General features: G+C 50.3%; 1 protein-coding gene across 1 annotated transcript in view; it reads left to right on the top strand.

Moving 5' to 3' along the window:
• DIP2B (disco interacting protein 2 homolog B) overlaps positions 1–19,661 on the top strand; it is a 61,675-nt gene extending 42,014 nt beyond the window's left edge. The window contains exons 14-38 of the mRNA XM_058822030.1: positions 222–286; positions 756–849; positions 1,530–1,649; positions 2,225–2,339; positions 2,895–3,034; positions 3,239–3,375; positions 3,696–3,776; positions 3,898–4,025; positions 4,734–4,848; positions 5,801–6,002; positions 6,342–6,451; positions 6,570–6,650; positions 7,186–7,309; positions 7,629–7,750; positions 8,341–8,452; positions 8,888–8,997; positions 10,027–10,157; positions 10,676–10,844; positions 12,047–12,217; positions 12,670–12,731; positions 12,858–12,915; positions 13,435–13,509; positions 14,043–14,220; positions 15,855–15,978; positions 16,428–19,661. Coding sequence (XP_058678013.1) covers positions 222–286; positions 756–849; positions 1,530–1,649; positions 2,225–2,339; positions 2,895–3,034; positions 3,239–3,375; positions 3,696–3,776; positions 3,898–4,025; positions 4,734–4,848; positions 5,801–6,002; positions 6,342–6,451; positions 6,570–6,650; positions 7,186–7,309; positions 7,629–7,750; positions 8,341–8,452; positions 8,888–8,997; positions 10,027–10,157; positions 10,676–10,844; positions 12,047–12,217; positions 12,670–12,731; positions 12,858–12,915; positions 13,435–13,509; positions 14,043–14,220; positions 15,855–15,978; positions 16,428–16,680 — 3,077 coding nt within the window. The 3' untranslated portion in view covers positions 16,681–19,661. The remainder of the gene's footprint in view (positions 1–221; positions 287–755; positions 850–1,529; positions 1,650–2,224; positions 2,340–2,894; positions 3,035–3,238; positions 3,376–3,695; positions 3,777–3,897; positions 4,026–4,733; positions 4,849–5,800; positions 6,003–6,341; positions 6,452–6,569; positions 6,651–7,185; positions 7,310–7,628; positions 7,751–8,340; positions 8,453–8,887; positions 8,998–10,026; positions 10,158–10,675; positions 10,845–12,046; positions 12,218–12,669; positions 12,732–12,857; positions 12,916–13,434; positions 13,510–14,042; positions 14,221–15,854; positions 15,979–16,427) is intronic.
• The last annotated feature ends 129 nt before the right edge of the window (positions 19,662–19,790 follow it).

The following is a 19,790-nucleotide window of genomic DNA, read 5'->3' as shown; positions in this document are numbered from 1 at the left end:
CAAATGTGATTTCCTTGCACTTTCTGGACGTGCTCCTGCTCAGGCATGGACGTGCAGTTGTTACTGTGCTCAGTAACACGTGTAATCACACAGAGCCCTGGGCTGGCCCTGCAGCAGCTCTGGCAGGGCAGGGATGTTCATCCTTGTGCAGATTCCAGAGTAAGTGATGGGCACAGCCGTGCTGGCACGTTGCACTAACAGCTTCACCTTTCTTTTCCCAGGTGAAACGATAGTGAATGTGCTGGATTTTAAGAAGGATGCAGGGCTGTGGCATGGCATTCTAACGGTGAGTTGGCTCCAGAGCTCTCTGCAATGAGAGATTCATGATTAGATAGGATATTAGGAAAAATTTCTTCCCTGTGAGGGTGAGCAGGCCCTGGCAAAGGGTGCCCAGAGAAGCTGGGATCCCTGGAAGTGTCCAAGGCCAGGTTGGATGGGGCTTGGAGCACCCTGGGATAGTGGAAAGTGTCCCTGCCATGGCACTGGATGAGCTTTAAGGTCCCTCCCAACCAAACCCATTCCAGAATTCCATGATTCTGTGATAACAGAGTCCAACACTGGGGACTATTATCTGTTAAAACAACCATTTCTCTCCCTGCCAAATCTCCTGGAGGAACAACAGAATCATCCTGACTAAACCTCTGTGAACTCCTGATGGGGTGGAAGTTGATGGGCACTGAGGGTGACTCTTATTTGTAATAACTCAATGAGAGGTTTGGGATCCCTTTCCTAACAATCCTTTTCCTGTTTTTCAGAATGTAATGAACAAGCTGCACACTATCAGCGTGCCCTATTCTGTGATGAAAACCTGTCCTCTCTCATGGGTGCAGAGGGTTCATGCCCACAAAGGTAACCTGGGGGAATCCACAATTTCAGCTTGGAATTCTCAGGATCCAAGAGTGAGGGACATTAAAATCTCAAATGTCTTAAACCCCTCTTGCTCCACCATGACAAATCTTGAGGGCCAAGGGTTTCACTAATATCCAAAGGTAGTTGATTTTTATTTTGCAGTATTAGATATGATTTTCTAGATCTTCAGGCAGGGCTGGAGCTCATGTCTGGGAGATTTTAAGCCCCCAGTTGTGTGGATACTTGTAAAACTCCTTGCATTGGTGACTTGCCAGAGGTTGGAACAGAAATGTGACAGCTTGGGAGGACAGAGGACTTTGCCATTTATTCCTGTGCACAGTCCCAATGCCATGTCAGTGGTGGGGAACACGATGGGGATCTTGTGACTTGGAGCCAGTTTCTTTTATGAAACCAAGGAAATGGCAGAGTGCAGCAGGAGCCCTTGGTCTCTGGCCTCCCTGAGGGCTTCCAGAGGCTGATAATGATTTATGGCCTTTGGAGGAGGAGCTGTGATGATGACAGACCCTGGCTCAGGTGGTGGCAGTGCCACAGCAGATGCCACTGTGTGTTGGCTTCGCTGTTACTGCAGCCTCAGTTATTTAAGACCATGTGAGTTCTATGAAAATAACTCTTGGAAAGCTTTGATTTGCCCTGAGGTGGTGTTTTTGTGTTGTTTGCAGCAAAAGTTGCTCTGGTGAAGTGTCGAGACTTGCACTGGGCCATGATGGCCCACCGGGACCAAAGAGACGTGAGCCTGAGCTCGCTGCGGATGCTGATCGTCACCGACGGCGCCAACCCCTGTGAGTGCCCCAGCCCTGCCCAGCCCTGTCCAGGCCTCTCTGGCAGCAGGATCAGCTCCCTTGGAGCTCTGCTCTAGGCCAGAGCTCTGCCTGCTGCTGCTTGGGCACAGGACAAGGGTGTTTCGAGGTTTTTGTGTTGCCATCCTTTGGGGTGTGAGAGATCCTGCAAAGCAGGAAAAGGGAGAGTTGAATGGGGGGCAGTGTTTGTAAAATCAGAGAATTGTTCAGGCTGGGAAAGACCTTTAAGACCATCAAATCCAGCTCTTCACCTAGCACCACGTTCGCCAGTAAACCCTGTCCCCAAGTGCCACATCCACACGTCCTTTAAATCCTTTCAGGGATCATGATTCCACCTGGGCAGAATTCACTGTCTGAATGTCCAGTCTGGGCTTGTTCCAATGCCTGACCACCCCTGGAGTGAGGAGATTTTCCTTCATGTCCAACCCAAACCTCCCCAGCACAACTTGAGGCTGCTTCCTCCTGGAGTTTCCCAAATCCTCCTCGTGACCCTTCCAGTAGATGGACATGAAATCAATATCTGTGAAGTGCTAGTGGCATCTTTTCTTTCTTCCTAGGGTCTGTTTCCTCCTGTGATGCCTTCCTGAGCTTGTTTCAGAGCCATGGGCTCAAACCAGAGGCGATTTGTCCCTGTGCCACCTCCCCCGAAGCGATGACCGTCGCAATCCGGAGGTAACAGATTGAGTCATCCAGCCTGGGCTTTCTTCACACTTGGCTTGGTCAGAGTTGATTTAGGCATGTAATAAACTCCTCTGACATTTACTCTGTGTGCTCAGGTACTCAAGTTGCTGAGCTTTAAACCTCCCTCCTGAGGTCCAAGTGATTTCTGGGGTGTGTGACAGCTCAGCAGTGCCTGAGCTCTGCTTTTGCTCCTCCTGATTTCCACAGCCCGGGAGGTGTTCTGAATCTGAGATGGGATTTGAGATCATTTGGACACTCTCATACTCTGTTTCTGTCCATTGCTGCCTGTAAGAAACAGGGGTGGGAGCTGGGGTTTGCCATGGGGTGAGATAAGGAGCTGGCAGAGGAGCTGCAGTGCCCAGGAACACAATTCCTTAGGGGTTGAAAATTTGGGTGGGGATCCTTGCTGCCGTCACAGTTTGAAGTGATTATGCAAAGCAGAGACACTGAACACACCTCTTTCTGTTGCTGTGCCATCTCCATCTGAGTCTAACACCCAGCTGGGTGCCTGATTGAGTGTATTTGTTCATTTTGTGTCCTTCCCAGGCCTGGAGTACCCGGGGCCCCTCTGCCAGGCAGAGCCATCCTGTCCATGAACGGGCTGAGTTTTGGTGTCATTCGGGTCAACACCGAGGATAAAAACTCTGCTCTCACTGTCCAGGACGTGGGGCACGTGATGCCAGGAGGTAAAAACGGACAGGAGACTGATATGGGATGTTTTTGGAGATGTTTTAGAAGCAGAATGGGTCAATGTTCTCTCCCACATCAGCCTCAGTGTGGGAGAGGTGGGGCAGTGCCAGACTCAGTCATTCCTGTCAGGATTAAACGTGTCACTTCTCACACAGGGCAAAATTTGGGAGCTGTTTTTAACAAAGCCTGATTTTTCCTAGGCATGATGTGTATAGTGAAACCAGATGGGCCACCCCAGCTCTGTAAAACAGATGAGATTGGTGAAATCTGTGTGAGCTCCAGAGCAGGAGGAATGATGTACTATGGGCTGGCAGGGGTGACAAAGAATACTTTCGAGGTATGTCTAGCAGAATGCATCTTTCCTGCCCCATTTCCTGTGTCAAACTGGTGGTCTTGTACAACCCCTTGGGTTTGTAACCGAAGTGTTAATGTTGGTTTTTATAAACATGCACTGGAAATCTCCTTGCAGTTAGAGATACTCAGAATCCCCTCCATAAACATCTCCCACCCTGGCTGTACTGAGGGTTCCCTGCCCTTCTCCTCTTCCCTTCACTCACGTTAAGTGCAATTTTTGGGGTGGTTTTTCTCCACAATTTTGGGGTGGTTTGGGAAGGTTTTTCTCTCCTCAGGCCTCCAGTGTCCTCCCTTGTGTTGCAGGTGATCCCTGTGAACTCCTCTGGCTCTCCCGTGGGGGAAGTGCCCTTCGTGCGCTCCGGCTTGCTGGGATTTGTTGGACCTGTACGTGAGGAGGGCCTGCACTGCTCTGGCCCTTCAGCCTTTCAGGGAAAAGCTTTGGGGAGGGAGGATGTGTGAGAGGAGCTCTCTGTGAGCTCCTCACCGTTGCCTTCTTGCCTTGCAGGGCAGTTTGGTGTTTGTGGTTGGGAAAATGGACGGGTTGCTGACCGTGAGCGGGAGAAGGCACAACGCCGACGACATCGTGGCCACTGGGCTGGCCGTGGAGTCAATAAAAACAGTTTACAGAGGAAGGTCAGCACAAGAAACCCCATCACCTGCTGCATGTCATAAAGCAAAGCACAAGCTTTAGTACTATTCTTGGATTTCTCTTTGGTAGATCAGTCAAAGTAAACATATTTTTGATTTAGGTAGTAATTGCCCTGATCCTGCCCAACACAGATCTTTTCCCCACTATCCAGCCTGGCTTTTCATCAAGTCTGTGCTTTAGGGAAAGCAATCAAGTAACAAGATAAGTCAGGCACGTGGAGAAATTAATTCTCTGTCTCTGCAGAGTTGCAGTTGTTAGCTGCTGACTGGTGCAGCAAGGAAGAGTTTCATTAATGTCCAAAGATATTTGATTTTTATTTAACAGTTGTGGATACAATTTTTCAGATCTTCAGGCAGAGCTGGAGCTCATATCTCCGAGACTTAGTGAGAGATTTTAAACCATCCTGTAGGTGCCTTTAAATCTCCTTTCATTTGGGCTTTGCCAGAAGTTGGAACAAGAATGTGACAGCAGGTTGGGAGAACGGGGAGTGTGCCATATGGAAATTCCATCAGAAAGTGGAGTTAACCCCTTAAATACTCCCCAGTCTTTCCTTTTGACTCTGTGTTAATTGTCTGGTGCTTTTTCTCTTGTTTTTGCCCCATGGTTATTTTAACAAGTCCTGTATTTAATCTCTCCTTGGCCCCCTGTTTCTGAGGAGTGAAACTGGAGTGTGGCTCTGCCCTTTTCCTTAGGATTGCTGTGTTCTCCGTGTCTGTGTTCTACGACGAGAGGATCGTGGTGGTGGCAGAGCAGAGGCCAGATGCATCTGAGGAGGACAGTTTCCAGTGGATGAGTCGGGTGCTGCAGGTACAGCTGGGGAAAAATCCTGCAGCTTTTGGGGTGTGGGCAGAGCAGAGGCCACCAAGGGCCCCAGTGGAGGTGCCACAAGCTTTGCATCCCTCTTGGCACAAGGTGTTTGTGCGGGGTCACAAGCTGTGTCCAGGCTGTTCTGTTGTGTCCTGAGGGAGCTGGAGTGACAGGACAAGGGGAATGGCTTCAAACTGAAAGAGGAGGAATTTAAGTTAAATTTTGGGAAGAAATTCCTCAGCCAGTCTGGGTTTCCATGAATCCCAGAGAACAGAGAGGCTCTGGCAGTTTCCTCTCAGAACTGCAGAGCAGATCTGTGCTCAGGCTTTTGAGTTCTGCTTTTAGTCTGGATCATGTGGAGCTCAGAGTTTGGCTTTAAAGCCACCCTTTTCTTTGGAGGTGCATTTTCAGCAGGGAGCAAGTGGGCAAGGAAAGGCCAGAACAGCTGAATGAGTGTGGTCCTAAAAGAATGAGTAGCAAGGATTTCTTTGAGAGCTGCCTGCACTGCATGTGTGTCATTCCAGGAATGACATTCAGGGAGTGAAGTGTGCGAGCTGGGGTGGAAAACCAGGGAAGTACCTGGTGCTCTGAATAATGGATCAGATGCCTGAATGCTGAGGCGGGCAGGAGGGAACAGAGTGTGATGGTTCAGAGGAGACAGATGGATGCAATCCCGAGATCAGAATCGTGTGATTCATCAGGCAGCCGTGGGTATTTTGGGATTTTGGTCATGAAGGATTTAAAAATGGATTTGGTGTCTATGAAATGGGCTGTAAAGGCAGGGGGTACCCAGCACTTCAGGCTCACTGCAGGGCTCGCTGGTGGCACAGAGGGCAGGTGGGATGTCAGTGATTCGCTCACAAGTGCAGGGATTTGTCTTGCAGTGTGAGTGCATCAGCAGACTGTGCCCAGCAGTGCCAGCAATGCCAATGACCATCTCTCCTTTCTCTAGGCCATTGACAGCATTCACCAAGTGGGTGTTTACTGCCTTGCTCTCGTGCCAGCCAACACATTGCCAAAAACTCCGCTGGGAGGGATCCACATCTCCCAAACCAAACAGCACTTTCTGGAGGGCTCTCTGCACCCCTGCAACATCCTCATGTGCCCACACACTTGTGTGACAAACTTGCCAAAGCCCAGGCAGAAACAGCCAGGTAACCTGAAGCCCTTTTTGTTTGGTGTTGTTGAGCTGGGGCTCAGTGCTCAGCCCCAGGGACTGGGTGATGTCCTCCTCCCTGTCCCACGTGCTGGGGACCAGGGCCTGTCTAGTGCTCCATGGTTTGGGCTTGTTCCAGGCCTCTCTTTGCATGTGTTAGTCAGGAATTTTAATTCCCACCTTTGAGCTCACTGGGATTCTCCCTCCTGATGGACAGAGACCAGCAATGCCTGCTGAGCTCCATCAGTGAGGCTCATTCCCAGGAGCAGGGGGGTCCTGCAGGGACTCTCTGTCCCTTGGCTCTGCTCCTTCCCAAAGTGCTGCTGTCTCTCCACAGGGGTGGGCCCTGCCTCTGTGATGGTGGGGAACCTGGTTGCTGGGAAGAGAATCGCTCAAGCCTCTGGGAGAGATCTGGGTCAAATAGAAGACAATGATTTAGTTAAAAAGGTAAATCAGTGTTTGTGACAACTGGAGGATGGGAAGGAGTTTTCCCTGCTGTGTGCAGAGCAGCAGTGGGGAGCACTGAAGGAGAAGCTGGTGTTGAATTTCTTCCTGTCTCTTCCAGCACCAGTTCCTGACAGAAGTGTTGCAGTGGAGAGCTCAAGCAACTCCTGACCACCCACTCTTCCTTCTATTGAATGCCAAGGTACAGTCAGTGCTGAGTTGTTGGGTTTTATGGTCCATGTGCTATCCAGTGCCAGTTGGAGAGTCTTTAAAATCTTTTGCCCTCTGCAGTGCCTTTCTTTAACCTCTGTGTCAGATTTTGACCACAGATTTGTAACTTAAAACTTGACCCTTTGACCCTCTAGGTCCCTTCAGCAAATGGCTCTCATGGTTTGATACTTCATTTTAAAACTGAGCGTGTTTGTAGGTCCCACTGGTTCCTGTATCAGTTAATGGTGTATCCCTTGGTGCCACCATCCCTGTCAGTGGTGTTGAGTATATTCTGGCAAGGTTCTGGTGCAAGAAGACCTGAACTGACTCCCTGGCAGGTAGAATTTTCTAGAGCAGATCTAACTCCATCTCTGTAGTGGATGAGTGGCTCACTGGGCACAGCAGCCTTTAGGTAGAGATAACTCTTAGCTGTAGCCTCCTGCTAGCCAGCCAGCTTGGGTTTATCTCAGAGCAGCCAGTTTGGGTTGTGCCAGCCCCTGTTGAGAGCATTTTTGTCTCCTTTCAAGGGAACCACTGTGTGCACGGCCACCTGCCTTCAGCTGCACAAAAAGGCTGAGAGAATTGCATCAGTGCTGTGTGACAAAGGCCATCTCAATGCAGGAGACAATGTGGTGCTTCTTTATCCTCCTGGTGAGTGGGTCCCACTGGGGAAACGCAGCCTGGGCTTGCTTTGGCCTCTCACTGGGATCTGGAAACACAGGAAGGGCACTCAGTGCTAGTGAGAGGTGCTCACTGCTGTGTCCTGACTGGTTTGGAGTCACTTGATGTTCTTTTCCTCCGTGATGGAGATGCTTTCCTGTGTGGTTCCTTTACTGTCCCCATTCCCTACCCCAAGCTTTCTCAGCTTGCTGCCGGGCTGCTGATGTTGCCCAGCTGTGCTGTGGGAGGGGCAGCAGTGCCCTGCTGTGCCCAGGGACCCCTCCCCAGTGTCCCCTTGGTGTCCCTGCAGGCATCGAGCTCATCACGGCCTTCTACGGCTGCCTGTACTCGGGCTGTGTCCCCGTCACCGTGCGCCCGCCCCACGCCCAGAGCCTGGTGGCAACTCTGCCCACAGTGAGGATGATCGTGGAGGTGAGTGCCAGCCTGGGCCCCAGGGGTGACACCTGTGTCACACGGACTGGGGCTGGATTGGTCACAGGCTCCTGGGAGTCACACTGAGTGCCCCGGCCTCGTGCTCCAGGGGTGACACAGCTAACAGAGCTCGTGGTGGCTGTGTGACAGGAATTGAGGCACATCTTGGAGCTGAGGGACAGTGTTCTCCTTCATAAATGCCAGACAGAGAACCCCCTCCTCACACACCTGTCTGACAACACTAACGTGGTGTTGCCACCCAGAATTTCACCTTGGCACTCCTGAATGCTGGGGAAGTCCAAATCCTGCAGTTAAGTCACTTCCCAAGCTCAGTAACCAGAGGACAGCATGGGGAAGAAAGCTGGATCTTGCTGTGACACCTTCTCACAGGTTCTGCCAGGGTCTGTGCAGGCTGGGCTGCACTGGGGTTTGGTGAAGGGAAAGCAGAGCAGAGTGTGCAAAAGGCAGAGAAAGGAATTCAGGTTTGCTGATAGGATAAAATAGTCTCTGCACATCGGAGACTGGGACATGTTCTGTGCTGCTGGGACCTGCTCCTGCCTCTTTGTTTCAGTGAGTGTTCATCTTTGCAGGTCAGCAAAGCTGCCTGCATCCTCACAACCCAGACCTTGATGAGGCTGCTCAAGTCCAGAGAGGCAGCTGGTGCTGTGGATGTGAAAACCTGGCCAACCATCATTGACACAGGTGAGCTCCCTGGCCAGGAGGCTCCTGGAAGTCCTGTGGAGAGGTGACTGGTGACTTCCGAAGGGACTGTCCCACATTTCATTGAGTGGCTCTTGAAAATTTGTTTGAATATGCATAAAAGGTATCCAAGATGTGCCATTGTTCACTGAGAAGTCTTCTGTATTGAGCTGTGCATGGGAAATGATTACAGGGATTTCTGGAGACAACTTTAATCTGCTTAAGACAAGGATGAGTTGGTCATTATTCATCATTTTCTCCCTTTTCCTGAGAATAAATTTTCTTGGCAAGAGTTTTGCCATACACTAGCCTGTCTCTTCTGGAAAGAGAATTAATGGAAGGCTTTATCTTCCATCTCTGGCGTTTGGAAAGTCATGTTCTCCTTTCAAATACCAGTCAAGTAACCAAAATTAACCCATTTGTTTCTCTCTTGCACAGATGATTTGCCCAGGAAGAGGCTGGCCCAGATCTACAAGCCACCCACACCTGAAATGTTGGCATATCTAGATTTTAGTGTTTCCACAACAGGCATGCTCACAGGAGTAAAGGTATAGTAATGGATTAGGAGATGGGCATTTGTGTCTTGTATTGCCTGACTCTCGGAGCCACCTCCCCTTGACCTCCACCTCCAAGTTGTAGCTTAAACAAAGACCCTGATTTTCTTCTGACAAAGCTGTGGGCTTCATTTCCCTGAGTCCTGCTGAGGAGAGAAACAGGTCTGCACAGAGGGGTCAGGAATTCTGCTGCTGCCTCCCCTGGAGAGCTGCTTGGGAGAGAGCTCTGAGCTCCACCAAGAGCAGAAGAGGGATGCAGTCAGGAAAAAGAGGATAAGATACTAAAAAGGAAAGCCTTAGACTGTTGTTAATGCTCATGTGTGTTTGGAGTTGGCACCACAGCACAGTCAGGGCTGGGAGGGACCTCTGGAGATCCCCCAATCCAATTCAGGGTCACACAGAGCGGGTGACACAGGAACGTGTCCAGGTGGGTTTGGAATGTCTGCAGAGAGGAAGACTCCACAACCACCCTGGGCAGCTGTTCCATGGCAAGTTCTGGCTCATGTTGAGGTGGGGCTCAAACAGCTGCAGCTTCAAGTTTAGCTGTTGGTGTCACAGTTGGTGTCACTGTTGGTGTCAGGGCTCTGCAGTCTCTGCCTCTGCTGGGGAAGCTCAGGAACCAAACCATGGCCTTGCCTGCCCACCAGCTCTCCATGAGCTGCCTTTGCTGTCTCTGGGGGTGCCTGGGTGCTGTCCTGGGCCCCAGCAGTGTCTGGGGGTGCCTGGGTGCTGCCCTGAGCCCCAGCAGTATCTGGGGGTGCCTGGGTGCTGCCCTGAGCCCCAGCAGTATCTGGGGGTGCCTGGGTGCTGCCCTGAGCCCCAGCAGTGTCTGGGGGTGCCTGGGTGCTGCCCTGGGGGTGCCTGGGTGCTGCCCTGAGCCCCAGCAGTGTCTGGGGGTGTCTGGGTGCTGCCCTGGGCCCCAGCAGTGTCTGGGGGTGTCTGGGTGCTGCCCTGAGCCCCAGCAGTGTCTGGGGGTGTCTGGGTGCTGCCCTGGGCCCCAGCAGTGTCCCCCCTGTGTTGCAGATGTCCCACGCTGCCGTCAGTGGCCTGTGCAGGGCCATCAAGCTGCAGTGTGAGCTCTACTCCTCGCGGCAGATTGCCATTTGTCTGGACCCCTACTGCGGGCTGGGATTTGTGCTCTGGTGCCTTTGCAGGTAGGATTTTCTGGGGAGGGGGGCAGATGAACTCCCGGCTGGTTGGAAATGGGAAATGGGTGTCATTACACACGGGTTGACGTTACAGAATGACTTAATTTACAGTAAGGGGGGAATTTGTCTTGGAGCTGACAACAACACGTTCCCTTTTGCTGCAGATTAGCAAGATGTTATCCCATCTTGATTATGTGTGTTTGTGCTGCCAAATATTCCTGGCTTCAGAATGTTTCTCTTCCCTTTCTTCCTTGATTACATGTTGCAATAAGGGAGGTTTTGTTCTCTGTGGTGTTGAGCCAGTTCTCTTCCTTCACTGTCAGTGTGTGTTTGTGCGTGGATAAATTGTTATTCTTGTACAGTAAATTGCATTTTTAAAATGTTGCTGCTCCAGTTTGCCTCAGCTGCAGTCCCACAACTTGCCTTTGGACTAGCAGGAATGTAATGTGCAGATACAGTAAATATTAATTTAAAGATAGCTACAAGCTTCACTAAAATGTGTTCTCCCTTAATGTTCTTCACAGTGTGTATTCTGGACATCAGTCAATTTTAATTCCTCCTATGGAGCTGGAATCCAATCTTTTTCTCTGGTTATCTACTGTCAGCCAGTATAAAATAAGGGACACTTTCTGTTCCTATTCAGTCATGGAACTGTGTACAAAGGGACTTGGAAACCAAGTTGAAATGTTAAAGGTAAGAAACATTTCCTGAGTGTTACATCACATAAATTAAGGAAGCTCTGGTAGTAAAGCAAAGTGATATGATTGTTAAATTCAGATTTTCCTGTTGCACAAATCTCCAGGCCAGAGGTGCTCCAAAAGCAAATCTCCAAAAGGAAATCTGCAAAAGCCAATCTCCCTGGGAGAGGAGGGGACTGGGGAGGAGCAGGGGCTGTGCAGTGCAGGGAGCACCTGTCAGGGAATGCCAGGGCAGCCCTGAGCAGGGAGGATGCCAGTGCTGCTCTGCAGCAGATTCCTTATGTAACAGTCTGCAGTGGAGGCTCACACCAGCACATGATGGAAAGCACATGTCAGGAGAGCTGCTCAATGGAGGTGTGTTCTCCTTGGAGATGAGAGAAGGGAATAAATAGCTCCTTGCCATGCCTGAGGTGGTTTTTTCCCTGGGATTTCCTGGATTGTGGCTCTGTGAGATGAAGGCTCAGCCTTGTTGTCTGGCTGGCACAGAGCTCTGCAGGTGCCTGGGCTGTGTCACCAGGTGAGCAGCACAGAGATCTCCTTCCTGGTGCTGGTCAGAGCATTCACCATAGAAATAATGATGGATTCAGGTGCCACTGTTGCTGAAGAGTCCATGCAATCCCAGTGGATGACTTTATTCTGCCTGGGTTTGGTTTCCATCTGTATAAGCAGTGACTCAGAGGTGTAATCTCAGCTGAGCAGCTGTGCAGAGAGCTGGGGCAGAGAGGGAGCTCTGTCAGTCCATGTCTTGCTCTGGCTGCATTTCCAGGCTCTGGTCAGGCATAGAAATGCAGCCAGATTTATAATTGTGAACAGAATCAGAAAGAGTGAGAGTAGCTCGGAACACAGGGACTGAGTTGTCCTGCATTTCCTGAGTAATTTTATGGGATAAGAAGCAAATGTAACTTGTTGAGAGGGGATAGATGAACACCAGTAATCTCAGCTGAGCAGCTGTGCTGAGAGCTGGGGCGGAGGAGGGAGCTCTGTCAGTCCATGTCTTGCTGTGGCTGCATTTTCAGGCTCTGGTCAGGCATGATTTATAATTACAAATGGAATCAGAAAGAGGAAAAGTAGCTCAGAACACAAGAACTGAGTTTGTACTGCATTTCCCGGGTAATTTCACGGGCTAAGCAGCAAACAGAGCTGGTTGAGAGGAGCCAGATGAGCAGCTGCAGCCCTTTGCCTGGTGTTTGTGTGCAGGCCCGTGGCATTAACCTGTCCTGTGTCCGGACCTGCGTGGTGGTGGCCGAGGAGCGGCCGCGCGTGTCCCTCACCCATTCCTTCTCCAAGCTCTTCAAGGACATCGGGCTCTCCTCCCGGGCCGTGAGCACCACCTTTGGCTCCAGGGTCAACATGGCCATCTGTTTGCAGGTGAGGCTTCCCAGGGCTCCTGGTTGTCGCTGGCACCAGATGCCAGGCTGGGTTGTGTTCCACGCTCCCCATCTGGGCACATTTCTGAAGCCAAACATCTGCCCTGCAGAGAACAGCTGGCACGAGATTTAAGCAGCTTCTCTCATTTTCAGCTGCCAAATCGTATCACAGATGCTCAAAACAAGTGAAACATGAATCTGAGCTGTTTATTGCCACATAAACAGTGCTTGGTGGCTGAGAGGTCTTGTGGTGTCTCCCCCCTCCCCAAGGCTCCTTCCCCACACAGGTGTCCCAGAAAGTCACCTGATTAACTGCAGGGTGCAGCTGCAAAGGTGGGGGAATATGAGTAGGAATTCTGCTGTAAGAAACCCCTGGAAATAGTTCTGGGCTCAGGCAGAAATTCCCCTGATTGCTCTAAACACATCAATGTTTTTTAAATATTAACTCCTCAGGGAACATCGGGGCCAGATCCCACCACGGTGTATGTAGACCTGAAATCCTTGAGACATGACAGGTACTGTAAGTTCACTTAAACCAATTTATTAACTGTATAAAACCCTGCAGTGGTGCTGTTTTCACACCACTCCAGCCACTTCAACTCTGGTTTTTCACCTGACAATGTTTGTTTCTTGACCTTCAGAGTCCGTCTGGTGGAACGAGGAGCTCCCCAGAGCCTGCTGCTCTCTGAGTCTGGAAAGGTAAATCCATGTGTGCCCACCTCCCCACTGCCTTTGTAGCTGGGAAGGACAGTCCTGTGGCATGGGAGGGGGTGGCACTTGCTTACATTGTCCCTCTGGAACTTGATTATAAGGAATTACCCGTTGATTTAGGAGTGTGTTTTGCTGGAGTTGTTGGGGAATTGGTCCATTTTGCAGTAAATTTCCACATCAGAAGTGTGGGCTCTGGAATTCTTGAAATCAGGCTGTAGTTGGGATTTACTGTAACTCTTACTCCCTCATAGTTTAACAGAAAGAGGTTTTCCTGTAGTTTTTTTGCTGAATTCTTCAAAATCAAGGTTAGAATATCTTACCTGTGTGACCCTGGAGCCATGGGATACATCCATACCCTGATCTTGCCTTGCTGTACCTGTCCTGCCTGTTTTATCCCTGTTTGTGATGTCCACGGGTGCAATCCTGCCCTGATTGAACAGCCTGTGTGTTTTATTGTTCTGAAAATAATCCAACAAGAATTGCACATTTCCTTTTTGTGCTCTTTAGATTCTGCCTGGGGTCAAAGTGGTCATTGTCAATCCAGAGACAAAAGGGCCTCTGGGAGATTCTCACCTTGGGGAGGTAAGTGCAGGTTTTGCTCCTTGGGGACCTTTTCCTGCTGCTCCTTGGGCTTTTCTCTGCTGGGGGACAGTTTGGAGCTGTGATAGAAGCCTTTGTAAGATGAATTATTGCTGGAGTGTTCAGAATTTGGGTGTTATTTCACTGTCAAGTTTAAAGAAAACCCACTTGAAAAGAAGCTTGTTCCACCCTAAATCTTGCAAACTGGCTCCCAAATAGTACAATTTACATTTGGCTTTCCTTTCTTTGATTACACACCAGTATATTGATCTCTGTTGGTGGATTATTATCCAATTTTGGACTGGATGTGTTAAAAACCCACAATTTATTTACTCAGCGAATCCTCAGTTACAGTTACTGCAAGACTACACCTCCAGGTGCATTTTTAAGGTTCTGCAGGTTATTTGGAAGCCCAAGATGAATTTTTCTCATCTGCTAAAACCACAGATAAAACCAGAACCTTCTTGTTGCAGTTCCTTTACCCACTCCCATGTGGGCATTCCTGGGGACCTGACCCTTTTCCCCTCCCTGCGCAGATCTGGGTGAACAGCCCCCACACAGCCAGTGGCTACTACACCATCTACGACAACGAGACCCTTCAGGCCGACCACTTCAACACCCGCCTGAGCTTCGGCGACGCCGCGCAGACGCTGTGGGCGCGCACGGGGTACCTGGGCTTCGTGCGGCGCACCGAGCTCACGGCGGCCAGCGGAGGTGGGGCTGGGGCACCTGGGCATGGGCATGGGGCATGGGCATGGGCATCCATGGCAGGGCACAGCTGGCAGGGACACGGGGTACCTGGGCATTCTGTGGCAGGGCACAGCTCACAGGGTACCTGGGCTTCGTGCGGCGCACCAAGCTCACGGCGGCCAGCGGAGGTGGGGCAGGGCATGGGGCATGGGTATGGGGCATGGGTATGGGCATTCATGGCAGGGCACAGCTCACAGGGGTACCTGGGCTTCGTACGGCGCACCGAGCTCACAGCAGCCGGCGGAGGTGGGGCATGGGCATGGGCATCCATGGCAGGGCACAGCTGGCAGGGACACGGGGTACCTGGGCATTCCATGGCAGGGCACAGCTCACAGGGTACCTGGGCTTTGTGCGGCGCACCAAGCTCACGGCGGCCAGCGGAGGTGGGGCAGGGCATGGGGCATGGGTATGGGGCATGGGTATGGGCATCCATGGCAGGGCACAGCTGGCAGGGACACGGGGTACCTGGGCATTCCGTGGCAGGGCACAGCTCACAGGGTACCTGGGCTTTGTGCGGCGCACCAAGCTCACGGCAGCCAGCGGAGGTGGGGCTGGGGCAGGGGCACCTGGGCATGGGCATTTCCATGGGAGGGCACAGCTGGCAGGCACACGGGGTACCTGGGCATTCCATGGCAGGGCACAGCTCACGGGTACCTGGGCTTCGTGCGGCGCACCGAGCTCACGGCGGCCAGCGGAGGTGGGGCAGGGGCACCTGGGCATGGGCATTTCCATGGCAGGGCACAGCTCACAGGGACCCGGGCATTCCATGGCAGGGCACAGCTCACAGAGACACGGGCAGCCTGGGCATTCCATGGAAGGGCACAGGTGGCAGGGGCAGCCTGGGCATTCCCATGGGAATCTCATGGCTTAACCAAGGATTTCACTGGGCACAGCTCACAGGGGCACGGGCAGCCTGGGCATACCATGGGAATCTCACCAAGGGTTTCACCTGGGCACAGCTGACAGGACATTCCCATGGGATTCTCGTGTGGTTTAACCAAGGGCGTGTCTGGTTTGATCCAGGCTGGTGATGAGCAGAGAGAGCAGCCCTGGGGAGAAGGGTTTGAGGTGCTGGACATGCCCCAGGAACCCCCTGAGCCCGGGCTGAGCCCCCAGCCTGGGCAGCAGAGGAGGAGGGTTCTGCCCCTCTGCCCTGCTCAGGTGAGACCCCACCTGCAGAGCTGCCTTCAGGCTGGAGAAGAGAAGCTTTGGGTGATCTAATTGTGGCCTTCCAGTGCCTGGAGGAGCTGCAGGAAAGATGGACACAGGACATCTTGGAGTGCCAGGACAAGGGGCAGTAGCTTCAAACTGCCAGAGAGCAGGGTTCGAGGGGATTTTGGGAAGGAATTCCTTCCAGTGAGTGTGGTGACACCCTGGCACAAGGTGCCCAGAGAAGCTGGGGCTGCCCCTGCATCCCTGGCAGTGCCCAAGGCCAGGCTGGACAAGGCTTGGAGCAGCTGGGACAGTGGAAGGTGTGGGACTGGATGGGCTTTAAGGTCCCTTCCAATGCAAACCATTCTGAAATTCTTTAGCTTGTACAAGAGACAGTTTTTCTTTACAAAATTCCATTTATTCCCCCTCCTGTCCTGTCTCCCCAGAGCGCCACGATGCCCTGTACGTTGTGGGAGCCCTGGATGAGACCCTGGAGCTGCGGGGGCTGCGCTACCACCCCATCGACATCGAGACCTCGGTGTCCCGGACCCACAGGAGCATTGCTGAATGGTAAAACACTCCTGAGCAGTGCAGCCACCCTAGCCCAGCTGAAATGCAGCAGTTCAGGCAAAGATGCAGGGTTTCAGCTGAAAAAAAATGTAGGGAAATTCAGGGGGTTTTGTGCAGGTCATACACCTGATTTCCCATCTGCAGATGAGAACATACTCTGTGTTTTCTGACAAGCCTTAGTTCAACACAGAAATGATGATGATGATGATTTCCTTCTCTGGGGTGTAAAGTGCCATTTGTGAGTCAGTGACAGCAGCTTTGGGTTCCTGTCTCATACAGGTAGTGCTGAGATAAGTCTGATTTTTGTCACATCAGGACCAAGTCATGTTGCAGTTAGGTTGGAAATACACCCCAAAGCAGCTGATATCCATCTAAGGGTAAAGAACTGAAAACTTTGGATCTTTGTGGCAACAGCTCAGTTTTGTGTTGTTTTTCCTCTGTCGTTTCAGTGCCGTGTTCACCTGGACCAACCTGCTGGTGGTGGTGGTGGAGCTGTGTGGCTGTGAGCAGGAGGCTCTGGATCTGGTGCCTCTGGTGACCAACGTGGTGCTGGAGGAGCATTACCTGATTGTGGGGGTGGTGGTGGTGGTGGATCCTGGAGTCATCCCCATCAATTCCCGAGGCGAGAAGCAGCGGATGCACCTCCGGGACAGTTTCCTGGCGGATCAGCTGGACCCCATTTACGTGGCCTACAACATGTGATGGGAGCACAGAGTGATCAGGGTGCTTGTGGAGAGTGAAGCTGGTGAAAATTACTAATACTTGATCTAAAGTTTGAGGTTGCTGCCACATTCCCTCCCTCCTGTCCTGGGGGTTTCAGTCCTGGTGGGGTGAAGGAAGTGGGAGAAGCAACAGCAAACGTTTGTAACAGTTTACTGAACCATGAGCTTTAGAGAACTGCAGAGGGGGAAGGAAAGTGTGTGAGCTACGGAATCCCCAAGGCCTTTACAGTAGTGTTACTTTTTCACCCGTTGTACATATTTGTATTTTTATCTAATCCCGGGTTAGGATTCTATAAGGGGTGGGTTTATTTAGTTAAGATAATAAACTATTAAGAAAAGGGTCATCAGAGTTCTGCAGTTCCCTACTCCATGATCTCCTTTGCATCTGGAGCTTGTTCATCCCACGGGATCACACGACTTATTGACAATTGTGCCATGACCAAATCAATAACTTACAGAATCAGAGTTACTTATTCATATAGAGATTTCTGGAATTTAAAAAGAATTTTGCCTATATTTTAAATATGTAAATATTATTATACATAATTCACTTAGATAGAAAATTAACTTGGCTAGCGAGGGCAGCTGAAGGTTGATGTTTTTAAGGACAGGTGAGTTTTGTGGTCCTCAGCATCATGGCATTGGCTTAGACACAATGTGAGATGCTCCCACCTTCCCCAGGTTTCTGATTTCATTTGCATCTTTATTCTGGCCAGAAGTGTGCAGAACCCTTTGGTTTTAAGGCACATCTTTCTGCAGGAGGCTGAATTCAGCATGGAATTGGGGAGAAATGGCGGTGCAGGGAGGGAACTGAGGGACAGCCTCTGCCTGATCCTGTGGCACCAGGTGTGGAAAGGAAAACCATTCCTAGGCTGACACACAGGTGAATTCCCTGCTTGTGCCATTCCTCTGGGATTCCTCCAGCTCCCTGCAGGCACAGCAGAATTACTGTGAACAGGCTTTAGTGGAAACTGGGAGCAAGCAAAAATGCTTTCCTCAAAAGAATGGGAGAATCCCAGGTTTAAGTTGGACACAGTTTTACTGGAGGATCCAGTAATTCTGGCAAACACATTGTTAAATAACATTGTGAAAATTGCTGTCCCAGCCTTCCACATCCTGTGTCAGCTCCAGCGTTAGGGAATGGGAAGAAAGAGAAACCTGAAAGCAGCAGGTACAAGCTCTTCCTGCTGGTGGTTGAGCTTTGACTCAAAATTATCTTTTTTTTTTTTTAATTCTTCATCTTTTAATAGCAATTACACTTCTCTGGGTGCTAATATATGATTTTGGAAGCTTCAGGAGCTGCTACCAGATCCTGCAACAGGGTTTTTTGAGTCAGATGTGGTATACAGTGTAAATAAACTTTTCAAAATGTTCCAGATTACCTCACAAAAAAAGTTTTTAGGTAGTTTTTAAAAGGTTTGTGGTGTGGACTTGGAAGATCCTGTGGCAGTTACTGGAACAGAGTCCAGTGGATCCATGAGCAAACCCCAGCCGTGTCCTTGAAAAGCTCCTGCTGCATCCTGGTGGCTCCTCACTGAAAACAGGAGCTTTAAAACTCAGAATTTTCAAATGATATTTTTGAAAAATACTCAGTGGGGAAATAGGAACTGGAAGTTTTGTGGCAGGTCTGGACTTGAGGTTCTTTGCAAACACTTTGGGTTTCAGGGGCACATTTTGGAACCTTGTCTGTGTTTAACCACTGCAGAATATGCACAAAATCTACAATATATTTAGTTTTAACAAATTGAGCACAAAGTGGGGACAGTGGCAGGCCAAACACTAAAACAGTTGGTCCTGCAGCTTCTTTCGGGTGTAAAGTGCATAAAGGGTGTTCTCCCCTTTCAGCCAGAAAATTCCTGTTTTTCCATGTTCTTTGTCACCATTTTTGTGTTTCCTGCACAGCCCAGGCCTGCCCAAGCAGCTTCACTCCAGTGTGACCTTTCCAGGAAAATCTGGTGGTCTTGAACCTTTTTCTTTACTCGAAGCTTTAGATAAATTGTTTCAACAAACATTTTTTTGTCCGCTGAAGTAGATTTTAAGTCCAATTCCAGGATTGTCTTTCATTTTTATTCGTGATTTTTCACAAATAAAACCACGTGTGTATTAATTCCATCAAATGTGGCAGGTGAAATTCCTGAAATGGCATTTTTGATTGTGACTGGATTGATAATTTTTTTTTTATTTTTTCCCCTTGTTTTTTGGTTTGGATAGGTACTGGTAGCTTCCTACAGTTTGAGGTTTTATCTTGCAAGTTCCCTGCGTGCTCCAGATCTCCCAGCACGTTCCATTTCTGTGTGCTGGAGAACTGCAGGACACTGCCCATGGGACGAGAGAACATTCCAGGGACCAGGAGAAGCTGCTCAGTGTGGATTCCCTGAGTGCTTTGAGAGTTTTCTGTAAATCCATTTCCCAGAGAGCAGGAGGAGGGATGGGGCTGGGGCTCTGCAATCCCCAAAATTCCATCCCCAGCTCTGCTCAGCACTTGCCACGAGCCTTCCACAGATCATTCCGCTCCTCCCTCTGTAGCTGGCGATGATAATTTCCGTATTTTTTGGGAACAAAGCAAGATCTTTCACTCCAGACATTGTCAGGTGGGCAGGGCTGGGTGCTTCTCCCAAAATCAGCCTCTCCCCCTGGAGTGGCTGCAGCTCTGGGGTTGCACTGGGCACATTATTCCCTTTTCTCGCCCCTCGGGTTCCAACTTAACTGCAGTGAAACTGAAAATCTGGGAATTCTTCCCACTGGACTGAAGTATATTGTGTGTGTCTCACTGTTTCTGAATCTTCTCTGAGCAGACGCTGTGGGAACAGGACAGTTGTGTCCCGTTTTGTTAGAATTTGCAAGTCATTTCTGGTTTAAATCAATTCAGCTGTGTCCTACTAACTGTCCTAAAATAAGGTTATAAAAACCAGATCAATTTTAGCCCTAGATGCTTTTTTTTTTTTTTTTTTTTTTTGCTTTTATTTCTGTCAAACTCTTTCTCATTGTCCAATCCAGACTCCGGCATTCTGTAATTATGTATAAAGGTTTTATTTATTTAAAACTAGATTAGTTACATTTTTAAATTTAACACCTGGCTGGACAGTGTCC

Source organism: Ammospiza caudacuta, chromosome 31 (assembly GCF_027887145.1).
Source record: "Ammospiza caudacuta isolate bAmmCau1 chromosome 31, bAmmCau1.pri, whole genome shotgun sequence".
In the NCBI taxonomy this organism is placed as follows: Eukaryota; Metazoa; Chordata; class Aves; order Passeriformes; family Passerellidae; genus Ammospiza; species Ammospiza caudacuta.
This window is presented reverse-complemented; position numbering and strand designations above follow the sequence as displayed.